General features: G+C 37.2%; 1 protein-coding gene across 1 annotated transcript in view; it reads right to left on the reverse strand.

Annotated features, from left to right (window-relative positions):
• Positions 1-710: 710 nt before the first annotated feature.
• The window catches only part of LOC121381247, a 28,182-nt gene continuing 3,302 nt past the window's right edge, over positions 711-25,590 (reverse strand). Inside the window, exons 2-11 of the mRNA XM_041510482.1 lie at positions 25,489-25,525; positions 24,256-24,301; positions 23,538-23,812; positions 20,378-23,027; positions 17,425-17,685; positions 15,550-15,677; positions 14,893-15,041; positions 13,284-13,378; positions 12,245-12,347; positions 711-6,057 (exon numbers count right to left, since the gene is read on the reverse strand). Of these exons, the coding sequence (XP_041366416.1) occupies positions 4,505-6,057; positions 12,245-12,347; positions 13,284-13,378; positions 14,893-15,041; positions 15,550-15,677; positions 17,425-17,685; positions 20,378-23,027; positions 23,538-23,812; positions 24,256-24,301; positions 25,489-25,525 (5,297 nt within the window). The 3' untranslated portion in view covers positions 711-4,504. The remainder of the gene's footprint in view (positions 6,058-12,244; positions 12,348-13,283; positions 13,379-14,892; positions 15,042-15,549; positions 15,678-17,424; positions 17,686-20,377; positions 23,028-23,537; positions 23,813-24,255; positions 24,302-25,488; positions 25,526-25,590) is intronic.

Below are 25,590 nucleotides of genomic sequence, written 5' to 3' on the forward strand. Positions count from 1 at the left end.
ATACATCTCAGGGTTGAAAATTAACATGAAAACCATGGTCGCCTGCAGGGCCAGTTGGATTCTTTGTTGAATAATCACCATGTATAATAATAACCATGTATATAGTCTATTTGCATCAAAAGGAAAATGATGAACTGGCATGTAACTTCATAATAAATAAAGTTAAAATTCATATTAAAAAAACATATTTATTAAGTTTTAAACCCATACCAACCCAAATAAAAAAATTTGAAAAAGAAATCCATTATACCTATTACCAAGATTGATGGAATCATCCACTATTTTGCCAAATACCCATTCGACTCTGCATTGTGCAGAGATATGGCCCTAATCCCGTATTACGATTTTGTCATTCAGAATACCTTGGATGTTAGTTTAGGTCATTTACAAACCTGTAACACATTTGGATAAAGTTACAATTGAGTGAAACAGGAGTCTGTGACTTTGAAATGGTGAAATACCCTAAAAAAATAGACTAAAACTCGACTCCATAACTGTTACCTCTTGGATGTACATGCATTTTTTTAAATATGAGAAATGCATTTTGTGATATTAAAGGCACCAGGATGGCCAAAAACACTTTGAATGTACGGAAATGGATAAGCTAAACAATAAAATCTAAGTAAAGTATGATTTCAGTTATCAAAAATGGTTTTAATAGTAAAAAATATGCCTTATTGTTTAAAAACTAGGGTATGTCCCTTTAAAACCTGTATGAGAAAAGATTTAACCTATGCAGTTTTATAAATATATTTTTTTTATTATTTACACTGAACTTATTTCAGATGGTATGAGTTTACAATTTAATAAATTAATGTTTTTATATGAATTTTAGATTTACATGCCAATTAACCGACTTGGAATAATCCCTGTAGTAAAAGAAAATTCCATTGTTAGTGTTAGTTAAATTACAAGATAAATTTTGATTTTGTCCCAGAATAAAATACTAGTAAGCTAATTAAATAGGATTAATTTGTACCATAACATTTAATAATGTCAAAAAGTAAGTCTACTAGATAATTATGGCATATCCAGTCCATTCCAATAAGCTGACGACTTTAAAAAAACAATTTAAGTGTCAGCAATATGTTTTGAGCTACATTTGTTTACAGCCCCAGACCAAACTAGTCCTGACACCGAGTCTGGTCAGTCCCGCGCTGTCAAAATATAGAACATGTTCTATAATATCGTCTCCTGCCAGATCATTAGTTCACGCCAGCAGAGACAGTCTTTTGTCACATTGGTCATTCGATTCAGTTTCAGTGCATTTCTTTCTTAACTGGTACCATATTTGCCAGACTCTAAAATCGATGGTCGCCCAACGGACTACCTTTGTAAAATTCTTAGTCGCCCGTAGCCAATTTTCAACCCTGATGTCTACTGATATTGTATTCCTACTTACATTGTTTTGACATGTGTCGTTATTGTGCAAAACGTTTTTGATACCTCAAACTAATCAAAAAGTTTATTTTAAAATCTAAGACTATGCACATATTACTATAAGGTTGTATTCCAAATGTAAAATAAATCTATCGACCATCAGGTAAAAACTAAATTTTAAAAATTGTCTGTCAAACTGCTTTTAATTACTTCATTCACCAGCTACCTGTATACTGTTAAAATAATTCATCTACGAGTCCCAACAGTCTTAGGGTGTGTGGCTTACTAGTGAAGTTGTACGAGTTGCATCCCCTCCCTTGTGGATAGACCCATCTGGAGATTCCCCATTCCAATCAGTGTTCCATGACTTACATTAATGGCTGTGGTATCTTCCATTCTGTCTGTGTGAAAATATATAAATGATCCCTTACAGCCAGTCTTAAAAGCAGAAGATGTGGCGACACCAGCAGAATTCTATCCTCACTCTAGACGAAATCGCCACATGGTTTTCACAGGAACACACCAAATATGACGGCTGAAGAAATGTACAAACACGGTGCACAGCCTTTTCTTTCTTTAAACTTGCCAAGAACAGGAGAACTCTATCCCCACGACTACCACATGGTTTCCCATTCACACATAATACCATGGTCAATCCTTAAATGAACTAACAAAGATACTTGAAATTTATATTGATTGTCAGCTTATAAAAAATAAATACTTGCAAACGCTTCTAAATAATTACTGATCCTGATAAGTGACAATAGAAAGGGGGAAAAAAGAAGTTAAAACACTAAACAAACCTGCCCACTAAACAAGTATAAAAGAATGAAAATAATCATCTTAATATCAGTGATGTTCATTTAAAATAACTTTCATTCGCATTTTATATTTGTTTGATTTTACCCTCTATTCCGTTTGCTCTGCACCCAAAAATACCCTAAAATATATCTTAATATAGCAACACAAATTATCATTGCAAAAATCAATGTTGAATTGTAATACTGTCAGGTATAACAAACAAATGCAGATCAGTATGAATAAATCACAAACTGATCACAGATTACACAATGCCATTATAATTAAAGTTTGCTTAAGATTTCATATATTAATGGAGCTCTTTTGTTCTCTGTATTTTAAAAACCTGGTCTATTTCTTTCGGATACATGTGTGGGAAATACCTAAATCATTAATCTTGTACAACACTTTTAAATATAATTTTTTTGCAGTCTAATTATTCAAAATAGTTTCATTTAAACAGGTAAAAGATTGTAGAAGTAAACATATCTGCTATTCATCAAAATTCCGAATTAAAACATTCAGCATTTTCACACAAAATTATTTTTTAAATTATTTAGCTTTTGTGAAAACGACACTAACAAAAAATCCATTATTCCCATTAAACCACAGGCAATACAAAATAAATCTATCAAACATATTAACCAATCAAAATGCTCATCAGTAAGCAAGCACTGTATGAAATATGTTAATGTGGTTTATATGTAAATCAGTATCAAAAGCGATAAAAAAGAAATTGATCATTGCAGGTCAAGTGTCGGTCTAATAAATGTAAAAAAAAAAAAAAATCAACGGTACGTGTATGACACCTTATGACTTACAATCAAGGTGCAATCATTTTACTCTTAACAGATAGAATAGGATGTAAAATATTGCCTGTTGTTATTTTTTAAAACCGAAAGCCAAAAGAAATATGGTCCAAGAAAAAATATGGTGAACTGGAAATAAGACAGTGTTTGGGACAGTGTGTGGAGAATTAGGACTCTGAGGTGTATTTTAGAGCATTATCGTATATTATATACGACCTGCAATTATTTGGTAATTTTAGCATGTGAATTTTTATTTCACCTGCTAGATCTAAAAATCACAGGCCGCCATTTCTAGCCCTGCGTAAGGATTCCCTTACCAACACCCAAATTAGACAATTGATCATTTCAATAGAAGTGGCTATGAAAAAACAGATATTTAGCTAAAAACAAAACTGCCTCAATAATCTCATCTTCAATTTTGTTTTCAAAGACTCCAAATTTCTTAAAACGGGTTCAGGGAAATAATTTTGTGTGTGCCCAATTCTCAAGTTGCAACTTGAGTGATGATTTATATTTCATTGCCATATAGTATCCAAATCAAGGCTCGCTCTGGTACTTACCAAATTCACCAATTGTGAATTTTAGAAACAATTGGCAAATCTCATTTTAATTTGGCAGAATAAATTCCTGTAATAATTGACATTTTAAGAAATAACTCCATGGGTGTTTGCAATTATATTTTTTAACAGATAATTTAACCACATTTTCTGCTCACCCAGAAATGCAGAGCCTAGCTGGGTATTTGTAGATCGGGCATAATGACACTGCATATATACAGTTCAAACCAGGTAGCATTTTAGCTAGTAACTAATCAACCAATCGATAAAGAAGATACAGACCTGAATGTAGATAATAAAAGTAGTATGTGGTAAAACCACAACTAGGCATCTCATGATTTATTGCTTGTCATGGGCGCATGTAAAGATCTGTCCAGAGCAGATAATGATACCAGGCAAGGTTATACTGAACATGTTAAAAACTCTTAGGTCTGACAGATGTGGAAATTTATACATAGCTGATGGGCATCTCGACTTGGTAGATTGTGTTACAACGGCTAACAATGTGAAGCAACAAGTACATTCACATATTACTTGATGGTGATATGCTTAAAGCCTTTCACACTACTAGTGCCTATTAAGATGATTACCATAACACAAGTTTTTAAATATTAATCACACTTAAAATTTATCAATACCATGAACCATTTGTTAAGACAAAGGGTAAGTATTATATATCGAGAAATGTGTATAATAATTCTGTGTTGTGAGAAATGATAATACCTTGTTATGACCAAAATGTTTTCGAACATGTCACAATATATTACAATTTTCTTGACACTCGAGATGAGATTTGACTGCAGAGTATGACAATGTCAGAACGAGTTATGATTTTGAAAAAGAATGATTATGATTACACATAATGTTAACAGATGAATAAAATGAACTAAAAATACTGATCGGAACACATTGAGACCAATGAGAAAGCACTTCTTTGTAGTCCACCCACTAGCACCAGTCTCACATTAGGATACTCTGAACTGCAGCATCAAGATCATCCTCCACTGAGTGGTTTTCTGAAATCTCTGCACTACTGGTAACCAATGAATCCTCCCTGAAGTCCGTCTCACTGTCCTCTACAATACAGTCACTGTCCTGACTTGTGTCCATAGACTCGGACACCTGACTGTCATTCAAATCAGAAGCAAAGTTTGATTGATCATTACAGTAACTATCTTCAGCTGGTTCTGAATCCTGGTTGAGACCCAGAATGCTCTCAATGGCATTTTGCATTTGAGCATTCATCATGCCATTTTGTGGGTCATTTGTGTCTAGTTCAAAAGAAGCATCTAAATTAACAGGTTCTGAATCTTCATTATTCACCAGTCCATTAGATCCAGATGCTTCATTTTCGTCATCTGCCGAGAAGTCGGGCTGAACTGGTGACACCGAAGAGTCATTTAGTATCCCCGGCTGTTTGACTGGCACATTACCAAGACTCGTCTTGTCCACAGGTTCTTCTGCTATAGCACTACTATCACTACTAACATCTTCAAGTTCCATGATGCTGTAAACTGCACTTTGTACTTCGTTCCCACCACCATTGCCAGAAGACAAATTGGTGGTAAACGGCATCTCATCACATCGGTTTAGAAAGCTTAAATCAGAGGATATTATTGATGAATTTTCCATATCCATTGATGGTAGATCTGTGACTGAAGTCTTAATTGAACTATTAGCTGCGTTGCTGTTTACAGCATCACCACACATACTGGCACTCTGTTGATTGGAACAGAGATCTGTATTGAAAGCAAACACAGAAGGGAAGTTCTGCGAAGGCTGTGATGTGGCTGTGGTTGCCTGTGACCGCGGTGATGACTGGTTACTCACAGGAGACAGCATGGTGCTGTACTCGCCAGACAGATCGGTGACACTGATGTCACTGTAGTGCGGCTGGCTGCTTTCAGATGCCCTCTGAGAATCACCCGTGTCAGACACGTGCTCCTCGTCCAGGGATTCACCCAGGTTATGGAATGGCGCAAGGTCGTTAACACAGTGAGAACCAGCTTCATGTTGCCCGTTCAACAAGTCTTTGGAATTTCCCGAATCCAATTTTAATACATTTTCTGACGAAAATGCCTTTTCTGGAGAGTGAACATGATCTAGCAATATGTTATTACTTTCTGATTTGTTCTTAGTTTTTGTATATGAACACGAGTCTGTGTTTATTCCATTAACGGCAGTGATTTCAGGTTCTTGTTTCACAGAAAAAGCCCCTGATACACTGTCTAGTTTCTCCTCTTCATTCTGGAGTGTGCTGGTGAAGCCCTGGCCATCATTCTTCCGTATCACCAGTTTCATACTTCCTGGCGAATGAGCTGGGGAAGACTTGACCGACACTTTTAGAGAATCAATTGGTAAAGGATTGACTTTCTTATTTTCACATGTATTATGTTCTAAATCAGACTCCTTTTTACACTTCACAATGTCTTCTCCAGCAATGTCTTTATCAATTTTTGACGTCTCCTCCTTATCCAATTTCAAATATTTTAAGGGCATCGGCTCAAAGTCATCTGTGGGATAAAAATTGAGAATACATGTTAACACCAGAAACCGACAAATACAACAAATTGCTTATTTCATTAAAATGTCCAGCTTACTTTATAATAAAAGAAATAATAATAGAACTAGCCCTCTACATTGCGACCGATCTTGTTGCATATGCGATCATTTTTTTCATTTAGCGACTAAAATGTTTTATACAGTATCCCACCCCCCGGCAACTGAACCAAAGTTGATATAAAAAGATCTATAGGGTACGATTCGGGCAAAATAAACACTATATGCAACTAAACATCGCATTGTTAGCGTGTGGACGAAATTCACTTCGCCTTCGATTTAGCAGTTAAAAATCATTACACAATCGATAATATGGTCACAGAAAACAAACCATAGAAACGATGTGTTCAGAAAACAAAGTCAGACTTTGACAAGAAAATATTATCGGGAGTAAATACATGTATCTAAATAGTTACAGATCTTTTCGTTATGCATCTTACAAAACACTTTATTTAAGAGGAAAGTAATAGTTTTTAACAAAACATTACGTTCGTGTTAACTCGAACAAGAAATAAAAAGACGATCACAACATTAACATAGACCTGGATCTTTTTTATACAGCAGAGTAAAAAACCCGAATTAATTGTCAACAAATCCTGAATATATCTGAAGATTCCCAAATGCATTATTTGCAAACAAAGTGATCGAAACGACTTCCCTTTTTTTTCAATGGAAAGTACTTAGTACTATTTTAAACCTAATTTGTAACAAATAAAAGGTGTCTTTAATACATATTTATTCAAAAGCAGAGAGGAAAATAAATTAAATAATATTAATAATTTGTATACATACATATATATACATATATATATATATATATATATACTGAACAAAATAAGAAACTTCCGCTAACTTTGCTTGAACATAACTTGATGAAAACAAACCGGAGGAATAATTGTTATATATGCGTTTAAAGAGTGTTCCATGATGCATCGTTTGGTGCAAAAATCATGGCCATAGGTTAACAGAAACTGGGAGAAATTTTGACCAAGTGTGGTAGGGGTTAAAAAAAAAACCACCCACTTAATAACGGGTATGACCACCTCTTGAATTGACCACTGCAGTGCATCGCAGGCGCATAGAATTGACTAAAGTGTTGATTTCTGCCTGTGAAATATTGTTCCATTCCTGAATGAGCGCTTGACGAAGTTAGTTGACGTTAGCGGGTAGGTTGAGATGACACCTCAATCGTCTGTCCAGACTATCCCAGACATGCTCGATGGGGTAGAGATCAGGACTTTTAGCGGGCCTCTCATCAATGAAATCAATGTTATTTGTCCTAAGAAAATTTACAGTGTCTCTAGCTGTATGAGGTGGCATTATCATGCTGAAAAATCGAGATGTTGGCGTTGTTATGGAACAGAGGAATGACGTGATGAGCGAGAATGTCATCGCGGTAACGTTGAGCATTTAAATTGCCATCAGTGACGACTAGTGGTGAACGATAACCATGGGCAATGGCTGCCCAGATCATGACACAACCCCCACCCCCGAAACGATCTCGTTCAAGAACACAACAGTCAGCATAGCGTTCATTTCTCCTATGGTAGACGCGCACCCTGCCAGCACCACGTTGTAAAGAAAATCTGGATTCATCCGAAAAAAGAACGGTATTCCAGCGTCGCCGTATCCAACGAGTGTGTACACGTGCCCAATTAAGATGATTTAGACGATGACGTTGCGTTAAAACGCATCCGACGTAAGTACGTCGTGCATGTAAACCGTTCTCCCGCAGACATTATGAACAGTTTGCCCACTGATTCGGTTATTATGAAGCCCAGGTGTGTTAGCAGCAGTAGCAGTGGCAGTTTGGAATCGATTGCGCAAATGCGTGTTCATGATATAGCTGTCTTGACCACGCGTTGTAACAAGCAGACGTCCACGACGTGGCAAGTCGTTGGTGCTTCCTGTCGTTCAAAATCTTACGCGAAGATTTCGTATCGCTCGACTAGAACTCCCAACATGCCTTGCAACGTCTTCTGTCGACATGCCAGCATCAAGCATGCCAATCGCCTGTTCGCGTAAATTATTGGGTATTCTTGGCATACTAAAAATGCTACAATGTAAAAAACGTAATTTTTTTTACAATTTTTGAAGCGTTTTCGTTCACTTGACAACAATGTCAGTAAGACAAGTAAAACAAATTGACAGAATACTACACTGGACATGTCAAACCATGCATGCATGTGCAAATTGAATTTCACGTTGTCGACGATTAACAGTGCAAAAATAATTGATAAAATTCATGAATCCTGATAATACAGCTCAAGGCTAATACTACCTATATAATTTCATTACACAATGAATTCTTTAACACAACAAATACTATATGTACAAATCGGAAGTTTCTTTTTTTGTTCAGTATATATATATATATATATATATATATATATATATATATATATATATATATGTATGTATATGTATATGTATATATCTATCTATATCTATTTAATTAAACTATTTAAGTACACAAAACCTTGCAACTTTTAAAATAATTTTCAAATTTCTATTTCTGCTTAACACAGAAGTTTATCAAGTTTATAACAGCATGCATCAATGCAATACTTCTATATAGGAGGACTGCCACTACAGCATGGCATTTTAATAGTTTCATCAGTTTTCTTACAACAAATGCCTCATGATAGCTTTCATAAGTAGAGACTTAGAAGCTACATCCTGATTAATACACAACAGACAATTATAGACACTTTTGTGTTCTAATCACACAGTACATCTTCGATACGTGTTATGCTTTTGCACCAATGGTTTACAGACCCATAGCATGGTGGACACTATTGGGGGGGGACCCAATTAAATAAGCGTTGAAGGCGCAAGTTATTTGGAGGGTCTGGTGACATGATTCAAAGGTTATTTGCCCGTTACTGTAACTCTCGCCGTTAATCTCGATCCGTTAAGTCTCGCTACAACTTTTACATTCAGTCGAGATGTAAAGGTTATCCCCCCCCAAAAAAAAAACACAGCCAAAATTATTGTTGGGGGGGGGGGCTGGGCCACTCCCCCTGCTATGGGCCTGGTTTATACACACGCACATACACTTATATCACGTACATACATAAAATCAGTATAAAAACATGGCTCCTAATTTGTTATTTGGTACCTAAAAACATAGAACTAGGCACCATTTGGCTCCTAGATACAAAGTTAATGTAGAGGGCTGAATAGAACACTGATCGAGACTAATCTTGATAATAGCCATTTTAGTTTTTTGTTTTGTGCAAGAAAAACCTGGAAATATTTAGTCAAAAATGAGCAAATTGTGAAAAAAAATCTTGAAAAATATATGTGGGACAGACAGATGGACTGACAGAGATGAAACCTATACCCTACTCCAGTTGGATTGGCAGGGCACTAATAACAAGCATTCCAAAGAGTACTACTAAAGCAATACGTCCCTACCAGGCCTAACAACTTTCCTACCTCCTAAGATCAAGGTCATGAAAGTCAAACTGTAACAGTACATAATAAAGCTATTTCAGCTCAGTATCTTGAAGCATTGCAACAAACAAACAAAAGTGTAGAATTTTTTTTTTTCTTATCTCATTAGTTCAAAGGCCACAACTGTCAGAAATGAATAAATTGCCATGAAAGTCAAACTTGGAGCCTATTTCACTAAACATCATAAATTTACATTTACGTGTAAAATTTAGATCTGTAGTACGTCTAAGTGTACGTTTATTCCATTTCACGAAGCCGGTCGTAGAAATACTACTAAATTACTTTGCACGTAAATCTACGTCTGTTTTTGTTTGGAACTCATTTAGCAGAAATTTGACATCTAACGCCGATTATTAATAAATCAATGTGCTCTAGTACTGTCGTTAAACAAAACAAACTTATAACTTTTAAAAGAACGAACGAATAAACTTGATAAAGTTTGGAAATCACCATTTCCACATGGTTGTACTGATGGCATGGGGGCACTGATGGATCAGATAGAAACTCTATATCAGATTTTCGTTACAATGGTAAACTTTAATGCAATAAAAAGGCTCACAATTTGGGGGCACATACCCCCAGCCCCCCACCCCCCATTCCTACTGGCCTGATTTGGACAAGTTGATATGCACTTTAAAAAAACACCCACATTTTTTTTTTAATGACGAAATAATAGTTAGTTGAGCAGGCAGTCATTTGTGTATGGATATATATTTTATTTCTAAATTGTAGAGAAAATATTAAGTTGAATTTGAAAAAGATGAAACCGGCCTCGGTGGCCAACAGGCTGGTAGGTACAGGGTTCGGATCCCAGTCGAGGCATGGGATTTTTAATCCAGATACCGACTCCAAACCTTGAGTGAGTGCTCCGCAAGGCTCAGTGGGTAGGTGTAAACCACTTGCACCGACCAGTGATCCATAACTGGTTCAACAAAGGCCATGGTTTGTGCTATCCTGCCTGTGGGAAACCCAAATAAAAGATCGCTTGCTGCTAATCGGAAAGAGTAGCCCATGAAGTGGCGACAGCGGGTTTCCTCTCAAAATCTGTGTGGTCCGTAACCATATATCTGATCCCATATAACCGTAAATAAAATGTTTTGAGTTCGTCGTTAAATAAAACATTTCTTTGTTGAAAAAGATGAAAGTAAAACATTGTATAGTCCGTCAAATATAAGTTTTAAAATAATACATTTGATAGCAGGAGCGGATCTAGACATTTGTAATGGGGATAGGGGTTTCATAGAATTGTAAAAGTAGCAAGTTGAGTTTGTGCAAGGCAAATGAGCCGAGGTCCGAAAGGGATCCACATGTATTTGTAATGAAGACGAGAAGAGATGCGTTTTCAGGACAGGTTACCACACCCCCATAGCCAGACGACAGTACGGCCCTGCGTTTAATGGGAGCTGGTAACGGAAATAGGTACTGGGGAAAAATATCGTCTGGTTTGTTGCTGCATGCATTTGCATATATCAGAAAATATGCAGACTCATCTTAATTGAATGCTATTAGCCTATTTGAAAAATTAAAAAAAAAAATTAAGTGAATTAAAAAAAGTTGTTTTTGTTTAACGAAACACATTGATTTATTATTCATCGGCTATTCGATGTCAAACATTTGGTAATTTTGACATGTAGTTGTTAGAGGAAACCCGCTACATTTTTTTTCTAATGCAGCAAGGGATCTTTCATATCCACTTTCCCCCAGACAGGAAAGCACATACCACAGCCTTTGACCAGCTGTGATGCACTGGATGGAACCAGAAGAAAAACAAATCGGTTGAATGGATCCACCGAGGTGGTTCGATCCTGTGAAGCTGGCACCTCAAGCGAGCACTCAACCGACTGAGCTAAATCCCGCCCTAAGTGGATCAAATGACACAGGTAATAAAACTGGCTATCACTGGATTAATAAAGAGAGTTAATTTGTTAAACACTTTACAAAAACCAAGTGTTACCATTTCATGAATTATCAAAGTGGATGTAGCAATTTACGTGTGCCACTAGTTGTGGTCGAGGGCACTCTTAGATTTATGTCTAACTTTACTCCCAGATACCGACTCCAAACCCCGAGCCAGTGCTCCGCAAGGCTCAATGGGTAGGTGTAAACCACTTGCACCGACCAGTGATCCATAACTGGTTCAACAAAGGCCATGGTTTGTGCTATCCTGCCTGTGGGAAGCGCAAATAAGAGATACTTTGCTGCTAATCGGAAAGAGTAGCCCATGTAGTTGCGACAGCGGGTTTTCTCTCAAAATCTGTGTGGTCCTTAACCATATGTTTGACGCCATATAACCGTAAATAAAATGTGTTGAGTGCGTCGTTAAATAAAACTTTTTTTTTTTTTGTTCTAACTTTACTCGTAACTTACATTTACACTTCTTTGTGAAATGCTCTTCAATCGTAGATTTATGTTTACATGCAAAACGTAACTTACGATGTTTAGTGAAATTGGGCCCTGATCTGTAACAGTACATGATAAATCTATGTACAAAAGCTAAGCTCAATATCTTAAGGTATTGTGAAAAAAAAAAAAAATACATGAAAAACTACACCACACATGAAGATTGCCAATAGAACGGGTTCTGGTTGGCACTAAAAACATACAAAATTGCGAGAACACTGTGAAGGTCTAAAACAGCTGAATTATAATCTTTAAGTGGCAGGTAGATGAAACAAAACAAACCTGGATCGTTCTTGACAATCTTTTTCTCCTTGTCTAAAAGGACAGACAAATCCTGGTTTAACATCCTATGGATCATCACCATTTCAGCAGATGGACTTTGTCGCTGCAAAATGAAATAAATTTATAGCATTTTACTAACAAGACTCATGCAGAATTAAATGATTTACCATCCTTTAGATTGATCTAATGCTGTTCATAACTGGATTAATAGTTGTTCATCTCAGTATGTCCAAAATCTTTTTTTCAAATAAATATGTGATAAAAGATTTTTTTTTTTTTTTTTAGCATGCAGTTTGATAAACATCCATAGATGAAACTATAAACCAAGTTTCATCTAACATTAAAGTTTGTTTTGTTTAACAACACCACTAGAGCACATTGATTTAACAATTATTGGCCACTGGATGTCAAACATTTGCTAATTTTGACATAGTATTAGAGGAAACCCACTAAATTTTTCTATTAGGCAGCAAGGGATCTTTTATATGCACCATCCCACAGATAGGATAGCAAAGCAAAGCCTCGGAGGTTCTCACGACCAAAACTGTTGGGTATTCACCGATACACCGAGTAAGTGTGGGTATAACTGACTTATACCCCACTTTTGGTAAGAGTTAATTATTATATTAGTTCTATGGCTAATAAAAATTAATAAATCGCCATGAAAGTCAAACTTGATCTGTAACAGTATGTGACAAATCTATACACAAAGTTTGAGCTCAATATCAAAAGGTTTTCTGAAGAAAGAAAAAAAGTCCGGAAAACAAATTTTCACATCTCCTAATTTCAAGGGCCATAACTCTGTCAAAAATGGGTAAATCGTCATGATGAAACTATACACAATATTTCAGCTCAATATCTCAGTGTTCTGCAAAAAACATCCGGAAAACATATGTGGGACAGACAGATGGACGGAGATGAAACCTATAGTCCCCTGCAGTTGGACCGGTAGGGGACTAATAACACTGAAATGATTACCATGCCTTAATATAAGTGAATCCTGGTATATGTTGTCTACATTTTCTACATTTATGCTTACCATACTTTCATCAAACAGCAGAAGTTGAAATTTGGCTTTCATAGCATCACTTTTTCTCAGCAGGTCAACTGACACTTGTTCAAACAATTTATCCGCTGAAAATATAATTTCTTGTTATTCATTGGAAGTAAAACTATTTTTTTAATGCAACATTCAAATAGTTGTAATCGGTAATAATCAGCAATATTTAGATGTTTAAAGAAAAATTATATGCAAGATTACAAACATTAGTACTATTGTTTTCTTTCTCTAAAAATATCAGAGAAAGGAGAAAAAACCCCTAATTTAACTCTCTTCTCTTTTGAAGACTCGAGCTTTAAAGTGTAAATGTAGTTAATTTCTTGTGAGGTAAACAAACCTTTATCAAATGCTTTCTGCGGTGGGCCAGGTGACTGAAATACACGGTGAGGTAAACAAACCTTTATCAAATGCTTTCTGCGGTGGGCCAGGTGACTGAAATACACGGTGAGGTAAACAAACCTTTATCAAATGCTTTCTGCAGTAGGCCAGGTGACTGAAATACACGGTGAGGTAAACAAACCTTTATTAAATACATGGGGAGGTAAACAAACCATTATCAAATGCTTCCTATGGTGGGCCAGGTGACTGAAATACATGGTCAGGTAAACAAACCTTTATCAAATGCTTTCTGCGGTGGGCCAGGTGACTGAAATACGCGGTGAGGTAAACAAACCTTTATCAAATGCTTCCTATGGTGGGCCAGGTGACTGAAATACATGGCGAGGTAAACAAACCTTTATCAAATGCTTTCTGCGGTGGGCCAGGTGACTGAAATACGCGGTGAGGTAAACAAACCTTTATCAAATGCTTCCTATGGTGGGCCAGGTGACTGAAATACATGGCGAGGTAAACAAACCTTTATCAAATGCTTTCTGCAGTAGGCCAGGTGACTGAAATACATGGTCAGGTAAACAAACCTTTATCAAATGCTTTCTGCAGTGGGCCAGGTGACTGAAATACGCGGTGAGGTAAACAAACCTTTATCAAATGCTTTCTGCAGTGGGCCAGGTGACTGAAATACATGGTCAGGTAAACAAACCGTTATCAAATGCTTCCTATGGTGGGCCAGGTGACTGAAATACATGGTCAGGTAAACAAACCTTTATCAAATGCTTTCTGCGGTGGGCCAGGTGACTGAAATACACGGTGAGGTAAACAAACCTTTATCAAATGCTTTCTGCGGTGGGCCAGGTGACTGAAATACACGGTGAGGTAAACAAACCTTTATCAAATGCTTTCTGCAGTAGGCCAGGTGACTGAAATACACGGTGAGGTAAACCAACCTTTATCAAATGCTTTCTGCGGTGGGCCAGGTGACTGAAATACACGGTGAGGTAAACAAACCTTTATCAAATGCTTTCTGCAGTGGGCCAGGTGACTGAAAAACATGGGGAGGTAAACAAACCTTTATCAAATGCTTTCTGTGGTGGGCCCGGTGACTGAAATACACGGTGAGGTAAACAAACCTTTATCAAATGCTTTCTGCAGTGGGCTAGGTGACTGAAATACACGGTGAGGTAAACAAACCTTTATCAAATGCTTTCTGCAGTGGGCCAGGCGACTGAAATACACGGTGAGGTAAACAAACCTTTATCAAATGCTTTCTGCGGTGGGCCAGGTGACTGAAATACATGGTATCTCAGCAACCTGCGTACAGCTTCACGATTGTTCTTAAATGGAGATTTTTTGTCTGGTGCTGTCGCATGTATCTGATCTTTACCCAGCTGTTGGTGGATTCTAAAATAAATAGAAATATTCCATCTTTTAAGTTAAGAAGCTGATAAAACATGGTGTTAATTTTTTTATCATTTATCCTTTTCTAAAAATTGCTTTCAAAGGAAAAAGCTTACTCTTTGGTATTTATAATTATTTCTCATCAGTTCCACTGTATTAAAAAGTCTGTAGCTTCACAATGTTCTGTTTTAAAAATTGACTTTCTGTCTGAAGCACCATTATTCTACTGCACTAATATTATAAAGTGCTTTTCAATTTTTAAAATCATTTTAATTCGGTTCCCTCAAGTTTCCTGATTTAAAAAGTAGCTTAAAGGTCCCTATATGATTTACAAAGTTAGGCTTAAAAACCAGTCTAGCAAGAATCAACAGGATTCAATCCTCATTCATTTATAAATGTAGTATCAAAGGATGACGTGGTGCTTTTTCACTAAGTAAACCACAGATGAAATAGCCGAACTTTGAAAAACTTCCTGGAGGAAACTGTGAAGGAATATTGTACAGTAACTTACAGAGAAACTGCATGACCATCTGATGTTGCCGGTCGCTTCAGTCCTTTTGTTGGAGAACTCTGCTGACCACTGGCTTCCGTCTGTGTGATAACCTTGATCTGGTTTACTCCTGTACCCTTATCAAGCTGCTGTAGGCAAAAACATGTAGCTTTTTAACATCATACAGTACATATCAAGAAATAATAGCTTGCATGTATGCTGTTAGGATAAATGACATCAAATGAAATGGCCAAACCATCAAAGGCCAGAAGATATGACTAGATTTATAATATAGATACCAGATCCCAATTCATGACAGGGTAACACTGTAGTTAGATGGGGGATGCCTGTCACATGACTCAAAATTGCCTTTATTAAAATTTCTTGATTTATGACCATAATCCTTTTTTTCTCTTTTTTTCTTTTTAAATATCGAGAATAAATGGCATATGGTGATTATGTAGATGGATGAATAAAGTATTTTTTGTGATAATCATATGTATATATTTTTAGGTAATATTTAATTTGGACCATTTAAAAGATAAAAGGTCTGTGATAATATGCCTTTACTAAACCCAGTGTTCTCGCTGCTCCATTTAAGCGGGGCGCCCCGCCCCGCTATTCCATTTTGCCGCCCTCCTTTCACGTTCCCCACCGTCCTTTATTTTTGAGCGCGCTCCTTTATTTTTGAGCGCCCCTCTTTATTTTCCAGCACCTATCTATGCACACTTTTTTCCACACAAAAAACAACGATCAGTTTGCACACTGGACATCAAAGGAAACAAGCCGCGTGCCGCGTTGTGTACGAAAAAGCAATTGACGAAACATTTACGACAGTTACCGTAACGTAATTTAACAGTATTTTTAACAGCCTCTATTTTGTCCAATATCTGTATCCATTTGTATGTTTGATAGACACAATAAAAGTTATATTTTATGTAAGCAATGAAAACATTTAATTTTTTATGGATTCGGCAATCTCCGATTGAAAAAACCCCTCTTATTTGGCGCCAAATTTGTCACGTGATCAGAACAGTCATTCAATCTTTTGTTTCCACTAACTATCGTTTGATATTTTGTCCTCAGTTGCAGATATAATTAGTTGAAACTGATGATTTTTACTTTCTGTTATTCTGTTTATTCAGCAGTTCTTTATAAAATATTGTAAACTTTCATTTTGAGGGGATATGAACGCTTATAAAAACAACGGAAGTGGTAGTGTTTATCATTAAAATCATTTATCTTGAGTGCCAAATAATATATACACCGCCTTTACAAAAACGAAACTACTTTTGATCAGCTGGCAATAATATTTTATCACAGCGATCGATTCATTCGATGAAGATTGAAATAACAAAAATGTATCTGACATTAGGAGATCATTTTACAAACATCTTTATTGTTTTTCGTATATCTTGAAATCTTTATTAAAAATAATAATACTAAAACTTTGATCGGTCCAGCAAAACCGGAACTGCCCGTGAATGTCAGACCGATATCATTTTCGGTTCAATTAAAAGACAATTGTTTTTATAAACCCCTTTGCACTTTTTTTTAGGCAAAATAAGGAGTATGTCTTTTCTCAAAGTCTACCAACACACAACAATATGATAACCAAACTACCCCCCCCCCCTTTTTTTTTTTGCTTTTCGTTTTTTGGTGGGGGTTTTTTTTTTTTTTTTTTTTTTAAAGGGTGTGGTGCCAACCGGCCGCCTTCCTTTAATTTTCACCCAGCGAGAACACTGTAAACCGTAACCGTATTTTAGCTAGACGGCCAATTGGAATCGCCATTCTATTGATTCATGTTATGTGTTGCATGCATGCAAGGTGGGTAATGAACAAAAATATGTTGACATGATAAATATGAGAAAAACAAAAGTAGAATGTGAACCGTACAGTGGTGGGTATCTTGCCAGCTGGACTGACCACTAAGAGTTGTGGCTTTGCTTCAATGGGTGTCGCCTGCACCTGTGGTTGTGACACTGTGCGTGCCTGGGCCTGGGCCTGGGCCTGATGTTGCTGGTGCAGCTTTAGAAGAATAGACTGCTGCTGCTCAAGGAACATCTCCTGTTGTTCTTGGGTCATCTTTGCTAGATGATTTAGCAGTTTCTCCTTCTGCTGGGCAGTCAGATTTAGTGTCAATGTCTGGTTTGCAATCTAGTAAATAAAGATGAATTGACTATTAAAGTAACAAGAGACACAGACGAATATTTAGTTTTTGTATGTTGAAACTTTAACAACAAAATTGTTACCCACATGTTTTTATTGTATTATTATACAAAAGATAAAGAAGAAATGCACAGTTGAGAATTTTTTTTTTTTAATTCCAGGGAAATGTCACATGCATGCATATGTAATATGTATTTATTACAATTCCCCTGGGTAATCAAGATTATCTATGCAATCAGTAAAATTTGTCATCAACAGCTTTAAAGTTCCTTTTTGTCATATTGTTTACAGAACAAAAGGTCTGTTAAAACTAATTTACAAACCACCATTCTGGACCAGGGGAGTAAAAAAATTTAAAAAGTGCAATCACATTTCATACTATTCATAGATCATATTACTGTATATCTTCGCCTGTAAGTTGACTCTGCCTGTAAGTCGTGTCCCTATTTCCAGTCCTGAAAACTTAATTTTTTTACTGACCCGTTTATAAGTCGATGCATAAAACATGATAAATAAATATTAAAGTATTTTTTATTCCATTTTCTATCAAATCTCATTACATGTGACATCAAAAGGGAACATGTCCTCAATACACGGTGGAGACTATTTGACTGTTACCTTATAGCACTCAGTGTGACTGTACAGTATAGTTTTATACATAAATAATGAGTTTATTTATCCACAGATCAGTACAATATCCAGTGTAAAACTGAAAGTAGGCATTCAACTTTAATGCAAGAAAGATAAGTCTGTTGTAGAAAATACGCTGGTTTTTGCTCCAAAATTGCTTTCAGTCTAAGCTATTTTTAGTGTAAAGCTACTGTCACATCTTGCCGGATAGCGTTAACGGACGTCCGACGGAGTGAAACAAAATTATCCGGTGTTGAAAGTTGTCTCCGTTCCTGCTTGAGGCCCTGTGAAAGGAAGAACACCCGATATTTAGCGGATAAAATGCACAATCACCGGACAAGTACAGGACAATTACCGGCCACTGTAACGGACATTACCATACGAGTAACGGACAAGATCCGGTCAAAACGAAAGCGAAACGCATGAGAAACTGACAAAACATTCTTCGAACGTATTTGTACAGGTCACGTGACGGTCAAAACGGGTATAAATAGTCCGGTGAATTGAATACAGTATCATCAGGCTCCACCCCTCCCGCCATGGAATCGGCCACTGGTGAAGTCCGAGACAGAGTCCAGGGTGGGCGTGCCTGAACCGAAAGGATGTGGGCAGGTTAATACAGTTCCCAGTCCCAGTGAGGCTCCACTTCCCGCCACCATGGAATTGGCCACTGGTGAAGTCGGAGATCGAGTCCAGGGTGGGCGTGCCTGAACTGAAAGGATGTGGGCATGTTAATATAGTTCCCAGTTACCAGTTCTCAGGCTCCAGTTGGCTCAACACCTCTCTCCAAGATAACTAAGGGGAAGTCCGGGAAGGCTGGGAAGGGCAAGGACAAGGCACGGAGGAAGGCCAATCTGTGCCTGGATCAGGGCCACTTGATACTGCAGGCGGAGTCTCACACGACACTCCATCATGAAGGTCCTCACGGTCCCAGAAGGTCTTGAGGGGGTGAGACAGAGAAGCCACATTATATACCCCGGAGGATGTACGTCGCTGTCCATTTCGGACCCAGTGAAGACCCGTTACAGATACGGTACTTATACTGTACTTTTCCTGAAGTCGTCAGTTTTGTCCTGTGGACACCGGTACACATCTGTTATTCATCAGTTCCCATGCGTTCCTTATCAGGTAATCGTCCGCTGAACATGCGGTACACCTCCGGTTCATCCGATGCATGTCAGGTTGTAGTCCGGCAGCGAGTCATGTCCATCGGACATCAACGAATGCGAACTGACAAGTACAGGACGAGGAACACACGCATGCACAAAACTTTCTGCCGGATTGAACGGACCTTGCCGGACCTTGCCTGACAAGGAATGCATTTGCCGAACGACAAACGGACAGGAAACGCATGTGAACGGATTGAAACTTTTGCCCTCCGTCGGACGTCCGTTAACGCTATCCGGTAAGATGTGACAGTAGCTTAAGGTTATTAATATTCATGAAGCTGATCATGGCCGTGTTGGGGTGTTTGATACATATATATACTTTGTACAAAAGATTGTTTGAACAACGATTAATGCCAGAGACCAGATTTTATAATAAACAGAGGCAACAGGTGCATAGTACGATTTACAGTTTTGCTATTAGTAATGGTTATTTTAATTAAGTGGATTGTTGTCTTAGCATGTAAGATCAGTTTGTTTTTTCATGATACATTTTTTAACCAAAACTGATTTAATGCCAGAAAACGAAAGTTACACAAATGATATTGTAAAATTTAACACATTTGCAATACCTTCCCCAAAATTCTAATATTTTTTGGTGTAATTTTCGGACCCACTTACAAGTCGACCCCCTAAGTTAAATAATATTTTGATGAAAAAACTTGACTTATAGGCAAAGATATATGGTACATGATTTCATAGCTTAAAACCTTTACACACACACCCCCAATTTTTTTTAGAAAGAAGTAGAAATTTGATCATACATGAACTTTGATTCAACTTTGACCAAATGTTGGGGTTTCCTTAAACGTGACCACATAATGGGATATTCAGAAAAAATTGGCCAGTCTATCGACTTACATATGAGTCAAAAACATACTTACTTTGATCTGTGTTGGCACAGTTGGAGTAGCCGATATTGGAACCTTTCCTGGAGGAATATTCCTGACTACTCCTCCGGAAACAGTGGTTCTGCTGGACACTGGTGTTGGATGTATCTTAATCACTTGAGTCTGTGTTACAGGAACCACTTTCTTCAGTGGGGTCTGGTGTATTATCTTCATTTGCTGACTACTAACATTTGTGCTTCCTGTAGCCGATGCCATCTGAGGTACAGACATCCTCACAAGATTTGTTCCCACTGATGAAGACTGTATCACTACATTTTGTCGGGTACACAAAACTGCAGAAACAGGGTTAGAATCAGACAAAAGCGATGATGTGCTAACAACATGGGGCTCCACTTTAACCATTTTTTGTCCTGCCAGTGGCATACACATTTGAATAACTGGTTCAGACTTTACCAATGTCTTATCACAGAGTGGCACTGCCAACCGAGGACTTGGCTCTTCCTTCACAATTTGCTTCTTATTTGACACAGTTGCCCCTGTAACAACTGCTATGGATTGCATGGGTGAAGCTATACGAGTTTGTTGGTCTTTGAGTACTGTTAATTTGGTTTGAGGCTGGAACTTTGCTGCACCAGTAGATACCGAGACAGGACATGGCTGTGCAGTTCCCGCGGATACATTGCTAGACTGCACAGCACTGCTCACAACAGTTTGGACTGGAGCAGGATGAGCCATTCGCTTCTGCAAGTTACTCATCTGCTGTAAACACTGCTTTTGTTCAGGTGTTAACTTTTTCTGCATCGACAGTTTTAAAATTTCATTCTGTAGTCTCTGCATGTGCTCATTATTACTTGCAATGGGAGCCTGCATTGCAGAAACAGAAACAACAGGAGGAGTATTTCTGTTTGAATTTGAAGCAACTTGATGGATTTTGAGCTCAGATCCAGCCAGCTGGGATGCACTGGTTGTCAACACTGAAGACAGAGTCTGAGACGAAGGTAAGCTGCTGGCAACTGTCAGTTGAGAGGGAATCTGAACAAATGACTGTGATACCGTCGTCGTAGCTGGAGTTGGTGTTGACTGTACAGTACTAATTCCAGCAGAATTAAAGGCTGTGGCTATAAACTGAGAAACTGGTATTTGCACTTTCTGCAAAGATGGCACAGAATTTCCATGAACTTGTAAATCTACTTGCTTTGGGTTTTTTTGTTGTTTGTTAACTGAAGGTTGATTATTTAATAATTTACCAGAATTATTGGTATCGAGATGACCAAGTGTGCTCTGGGAATTAATAGCCGGACTAATGCCAGAAGATAACAAAGCTTTCGATACAATATTAGATAACTGGTTAGCACTATTAGAGGAGATGGACGGTCTTGGAGCTGTTACTGAAATACTTGATGGCACACTCGAGTTCTGTGTCTGCTGAACCAACTGAATTCCCTGCATGGCTCCTGCCATCTGCTGGAAATTAATATTCTGACCAGCCAAGTTCAAAGTCACAGTACCAGCCTGTAGTCTCTGCTGAGGTGCCTGCTGATTTCCCAGCTTCATCTGCTGAGTGGGTCCTCCAGAAAACACTTGCTGAAGCTGAATACTTTGATTGTTCTGGTTCACAATCTGTTGAGATATATTCGATGCTATCTGCATTGGTGTTCCAGACACGTTTCCAACTTGTCCACTTTGATTTGGGTTTTGAATTTGTACAATATTTGGGGAAATTGTTCGCAGCACAATGTTTTGTGTTTGTCCTGTAGTGGGATTTGGTGTTCGCTGGATGAGAATTTGCTGACCTTGACCACCTGGCAAATTTATAAGACTGATATTTGGTGGAAGACCCGTACCCTTGTCCTGACCTGTCTGAGCAGCAAGTCTAATAATATTTCCCAATGATAGACTACCTTGCTGATTTTGGACTAGCGTCCCACTGTTAGACATGATGTGTTGTCCCAGATTCACATGCTGTGGATTTACTTGAATTTGATGAGGTTGGATCTGAACTGGTTGGGACTGGACCTGTACCTGTTGTGGCTGCATCTGCAGCTGTTGAAAGTTCTGTAAGTTAATTTGTTGACCAGCCAACTGTTGATTGGGGATCAATATGCTTTTTCCCTGGGGAGTCTGAATAATGGTTCCTTGTATACTGACAGGATTCCCATGAATGTTGGTGTTAGAGACTGCAACAGGAAGTCCCTGAATACCACCTTGCAGTTGTGTCTGTGGTGAATTATTGCACAAGACATGAGCCACGTTAACATTCACAACATTAGGATTCTGAATGACTGCATTCTGGGTGTGAACAACAGCTTGACCCTGCATAATATTTGCATTAGGATTTGCGTTCTGAATAATATTCTGAACAGGAACAGCACTGGCCATGTGCACCTGTGCTTGGGATTGCTGAGCATTGTTAGAGAACTGAATGACATTGGGTGAGGAAGCTGCAGTGTGGTTATGAATAATATTGTGATTAATCAGCGTTTGATTAGGTGTAAGAGATCTGTTGTGGGGAGACTGCGAGGGAGCAGGGCTCTGACTTGGGGTCAGGGACCGGCTCACAAGTGGTGATGGAATGCTGAACTGCTGACTGGTGACATGATTAGACAGCGACTGCTGACCTATCTGGGCCTGCGGCAGCTGAATGGATCCAGAAGGAGATATGATGAACTGCTGTCCTCCAATCCTAAGGAGACCAAAAGCAATTGTTAGTCCAAAATGTATTACTATTACATGAATCAATCATAACAATTACTTATTTTTAAAAATTTCTCATTTTAAAAAAAACTAAAAAACTTTATGATTTAGTAATGTCAACTTTTGCAAACATGATGCATTTTTTATTTGTCAGCTCAAAAGAACTTGTTAGTCCAAAATGTATTACTATTACATGAATCAATCATAACAATTACTTATTTTTAAAAATTTCTCATTTAAAAAAAAACTAAAAAACTTTATGATTTAGTAATGTCAACTTTTGCAAACATGATGCATTTTTTATTTGTCAGCTCAAAAGAACTAAATCATTAAGTGGTACTTATTGTTTTGTTTTTTTACTTACACCACCATTTGTAACAAAGTAAGTAATATTTAACTAAACAGAATAGTACATACTACAGCCTTTGTTAAAGCAGTTGTGGCCAAACAGCTAAAGAACTATAAAATGAAGGAAAGAGATACACAGATAAAAACCTACCCCTGAATAATACCAGCAGAGTTCTGTAGAAGCTGCTGTGATGTGATAGTGCTGGACGGCTGCTGCAGGATGCGATGATGACCCACTGTGGATGATACTTGAGAGGGAATATCCATGGCAACCTTTGACTGGTTAGGTGCCATGTTAACCGATGATAATGCAGACTGTACTGAGGACTGGACTTCCTCAGTCTCCTGGGCTGATGAGATGAAGTCGTCTGCCCAGTTAAAGGCTGAATCTTGGAAACACCCATCATCTTCGGCAATTGAGGAAACCTAGTTCACAACACTTATTGATTAGTAATATTTCTAGTCAATTGAAAATTGATTATCAACTTGTGTTTTATGTTTTAAACTTGTGTAGCGATCTCTGAAACTTGCATAGCAAATCGCAATGCAATAATGAACAAAATGTTCCATGCACAACTTTTTATACTTTGATTTTTTTGTACTATTTTAACATAATATAATGTTGTAACTACAACAATAAAAATTTGCTTTTTGGAAATACACATTTGCTTATTTTATGATATGAAGGCTAGAAAAAAAACCCTGAAGCAATATAATAAAATAATTGATTCAATACTTCATGTTCCAAGAAAACTACCAACAGTATAAATTAGTAGCATAAAACTATTTCAGTATTCCATAGATCTCTTATTGTTTAATGTTCTACAGGTATTACATTGATTAACAAAGAAGAAAAAACAAGAACTTACAGCATTGCCACCATCTTGAAAGAAGTCATTCAACAAATTAGCATCTCTGTAAAAAAAAAAAAGCAAAAAAAAAAGCAGACTTTATTATAATAGATTCAAATGAATTATTATTCATACATGGAGGTACATCAGCAATTATAATATCTAAAACAAGAAGCTTTATAACCCCCTTATTCTTTCTAATTTAATTAAATGGTGAGGGTTGTAGTATTTTTATTATACATGGTGTCTGTGTGGGGCAACCAACTATGCATGACATTAAATTAATTTTAAAAAATAAACAATGATATTAATCTGCCTACATGAAATTTAGTTACACTATATAATTAACAAGACGAAAAAAGTAAACAGACTACTTAAAACTGTGTGTACATACAGCTTGCAAACTGTGGTCTTTCTAAAGTTATATAATTAATAATAATAATAAAGTTATTTTAAAAACACAAATATATTCGGTTCTTTGGGCACTGAATAACGAATATGTATCATGGATAGCCTGTATTTGGTGCTCCAAATACTTAAGTGAATCGTTGCAGCTCTAGTCAATATATCATAATGTAATTAAAATATTTAAATTTGACATTCTTGCACTACTTCCTAAAATTCACTTCTTAAGTCATTTGGATCCTGCATACATGTTTATATTAACCACAAGTTTCAGGGCTAGCTCTGGCACTCGCCAAGTTCGCCAACTGAGAATTTTAAAAACAATTGGCAAAATTTATTTTTATTTGGCGAATAAATTTCTTGTAGTAACTGTTATTTTATTCGAATTTTTTTAAATTTTAAACAGATTTGGCGAAATTTTCTGATCACCCTGACTCTGTTTGTTTTCTTTAACGACACCACTAGAGCACATTGATTAATTAATCATCGGCTAATGGATGTCAAACATTTAGTAATTCTGACACGTAGTCTTCAGAAAAAAATCACTACATTTTCCCTTATGTAGAAAGGGATCTTTTATATGCACTTTCCCACAGATTTAAAAGCACATACCATGGCCTTTAACCAGTTGTGGTGCACTGGTTGGAACAAGAAAAAACCCCAATCAGTTGACTGGATCCACTGAGGTGGTTCGATCATGCAACGCAAGCACCTCAAGCGAGCACTCGACAGACTGAGCTAAATCCCACCCTGTATTAACCACAAATGCCACCAGTAAATAATATCCTACTACAGGACATGCAAACATGTGATAAATATTCAAAATGAACAAATAGCAACACTTACAAGCTTACTTCAAGGCCATCATCCATTTCAGAAGGAACTGCAAAAAATATAAATAATAATTTTTCTCTTCATTCGTTAAAACTGCCATTTATAATAACAAAT

Source organism: Gigantopelta aegis, chromosome 9 (assembly GCF_016097555.1).
Source record: "Gigantopelta aegis isolate Gae_Host chromosome 9, Gae_host_genome, whole genome shotgun sequence".
NCBI lineage: Eukaryota > Metazoa > Mollusca > Gastropoda > Neomphalida > Peltospiridae > Gigantopelta > Gigantopelta aegis.